At 55.8% G+C, this 3050-nt stretch overlaps 1 protein-coding gene across 1 annotated transcript in view; it reads right to left on the reverse strand.

Moving 5' to 3' along the window:
* Positions 1 to 3050, reverse strand: part of DHX37 (DEAH-box helicase 37) — a 14137-nt gene that overhangs the window by 10679 nt on the left and 408 nt on the right. The window contains exons 2-3 of the mRNA XM_015567219.1: positions 1222 to 1388; positions 55 to 167 (exon numbers count right to left, since the gene is read on the reverse strand). Of these exons, the coding sequence (XP_015422705.1) occupies positions 55 to 167; positions 1222 to 1388 (280 nt within the window). The remainder of the gene's footprint in view (positions 1 to 54; positions 168 to 1221; positions 1389 to 3050) is intronic.

Here is a 3050-nt window from a genome sequence, read left to right on the forward strand (position 1 = left end):
CCGCCCCAGCAGGACCCGCCACTGGGAGGGGCTGCCGCGGGGCGGCCCACTCACCCTCGGGCGTGGTACATGCGGGCCCCGGTGCCCAGCTTGGACGTGGTGAAGTAGAGCCGCATCTCTGCCTCCGACACCTGCACCTCGCTCAGTTTCTGCAGCATCTGGGCGCGCTGCGGGCGGACACACGCGTCACCACGGGGAGGCGCCATGGCCCTCTTCCCAGGGGGGTGACGCTCCACGTGAGGTCAGCGTGCCTGCAGCCTGTTCATTTATACGTAGTTATATATTGTTAACATGTTTCTTTACTGATTTTAGAGAGAGTGGAAGGGGAAAAAAAGAGAAAGAAGAGAGAAGGAGACAGATAGAAACAGCGATGAAACATCGATCGGCTGCCTCCTGCACGCCCCCCACTGGGGATGGAGTCTGCAACCCGGGCCTGCGCCCGGACCAGGAATCGAACTGCGACCTCCTGGTTCATAGGTTGATGCTCAAGTACTGAGCCACACCGGCCGGGCGATTTTTATATTTTTAAAAATTTATCTTTACTGTTGAATGTGTTACAGATGTCCCCCCTTTAACCGTCACTGACCCCCTCCGCACCTGGCCCTCCCCATGCTATTGTCTGTGCCCATGGGTTCATCTCTTCCCCTCTGACCCCTCACCCCACAGCCTTTTTAAATGGAAGATCACATGGCAACTGCACTGTCCGCTTGTAAGCCGACAGATGGGTGAGCTGTGTCCCCCCCTCCGGGGTCTGGGGTCTGGGGCAACGAGACTCTCCCTGCGCCATTGTCACCGCAGCAAACATGCGGGCTGTGCCCACTGGCTTCCTCCTCCCGGTGAGCAACTCATGAGTTTTTGCCTTATCGTTCTTGAAACCATACGTATCTTCTATGTGCGTCGGTACGTACCTCTCACCATCGATAAAAGAGAAGAATGAGGAACAGAACAGCGGGCGGGGGTCGCGGGAAGTGCCATGCAGGGTTTTACAGGGACACACGCTCTGGGGAATGCGGTCAGTGCCGCTAAGGGGAGGCCCGCGTGGCCCCTGCTGGAGACACAGTGCCCTTGTGGTGACCTTGACAGAGAGTCAACGGCGGAGCCTTGAGATCGGGGTTTCTCAGTCTCTCCCTGTACCCGGCATTATGGGACTGGGGCCCCCCCCAGCCCCCCGTCTCTCTCCAGGCTGGAGGGCCCGGTTCAGACCCCACGCCGCGGGCGTACCTGGCTCTTTTTCTCCTTCTGTTCCAAGATTCTCTGCAGCGCTTTCCGCTCCTTCTTGGTCAGAGGCCTCTTCGCCTTCGGCAGTGGAGGGGCCTTCGTCTTCCGCTTCCTCTTCCCCGGCAGGACCAGGGCGTTGCTGGCGTCGACGCCTTTCAATGTGTCCCGATCTGAGAAGACATGTTTGTGTGACCCACGGCCCCAGGGCCAGGGAGTTCAGATGCTGGCAGTACCCGGGGTTCCCCATGAACGCTGGTTTCCTCTGGGACCTCCCCCAGCCCCGCCCCCCCGCCCTGCACGTGAGCCCCATGAACGCTCACACGGGACCTGGGGTGCGGGCCCAGCCGGTCCTGCCTTCACTCAACTCATCCACCCAGCACGTGTCACGGGTCGGGCTCTGCTGTGAGCCAGGGTGCCTCCATCCCAGTGTGGGGGTGGGGGGAGAGGAAACAGGATGAGTAACAGTGTGTCCCTCGCAACTGGAGCCTGCTCTCAGTGGGTCTGTGAGATCAAAGCTATTCTCATCATAATATTATGAGGTACCAAGTGGGTGCCATATCTACTTATTTATTTATTTTTTAAAAATATGTTTTTAATTGATTTCCGAGAGGAAAGAGAGGGAGAGAGAATCATGGACCGGCTGCCTCCTGCACACCCCACACTGGGGACAAAGCCCTCAACCAGGGCCTGTGCCCCAACTAGGAATCCAACTATGACCTCCTGGTTCACAGGTCAATGCTCAACCTCGCCAGCCGGGGCCCTGCCCACATTTTATTTATTTATTTATTTTTTTAGAATGTTGTGCAGCCAAAACCGGTTTGGCTCAGTGGATAGAGCGTCGGCCTGCGGACTGAAATCAATAAAAAACATATATTAAAAAAAAAAAAAAGAATGTTGGGTAGTGCAGTCAGCCCTGTGATATTCTCCAATAAGGGCTGCTCTCTGCAACCCTTTTATTTTTAGGAGGATTGTATCAGCAGAGTCTTACTTCATCAGACTCAGCCTTCTCAGTCCTCCAGACTGCCCCCATTTTTAAGCTTCATCTCCACGCAGCCATACGGGCCACCTTCAGGTCTTGACTCAATGCTCTCTCTCTCTCTCAGCAAGCCTCCCCCATCCACCCAATGCAACGTCACGGCTCACCATCACCTCTCTGCATCATCTCCTCGGTACTTACGTCCACACCACATTCTGTAGGTTTTACCTGTTTGTCTTTTCTAACCAGGAGCCGCTAACCTCACTAAGACAGGGATTTTTTTATTTTTCTTAAGCCTCCTTTTTTTTTTTGTCTCCTCTCCAGCATCTAGGGGTTCCTGCCACTGAGTAGGCGCTCCTACCAAACGGGGCGCCAAGCAGCCTGGAGCTGAGCAGGCGGGTCTGGGCTCAAAATACAAATCGAGGGCAAGTAGCTTGTAGAAACGAAGCCATCAGGGCAAACGGACTTACTTTCTTGCCCAAATTCCCCTCCGCTGTTACATTAGGGAAGAGAAACCCCAGGTATTGTCCCAAACCCAGTTAAACAAGACTGTCACCCGGCCGGCGTAGCGCAGTGGTTAGCGTGGACCAATGAACCGGGTCACCAGTTCGATTCCGGGCAGGGCACAGGCCCGGGGTGCGGGCTCGATCCCCAGTAGGGGGCGTGCAGGAGGCAGCCGGTCCGTGATTCTCATCATTGATGTTTCTCCCTCTCCCTCTCCCTTCCTCTCTCTGAAGTCAATACAAACACATAAAAGACGTAAACTGTCACTGCGCCCCCTTCTTTGGGTCATCTTAGAGGGGAGCTCTCTGGTCCCCCCACCCCCGGATCTCCCCGCAAACCCAGCCCCCGGACG

Source organism: Myotis davidii, unplaced genomic scaffold, assembly GCF_000327345.1.
Source record: "Myotis davidii unplaced genomic scaffold, ASM32734v1 scaffold43, whole genome shotgun sequence".
Lineage (NCBI taxonomy): Eukaryota > Metazoa > Chordata > Mammalia > Chiroptera > Vespertilionidae > Myotis > Myotis davidii.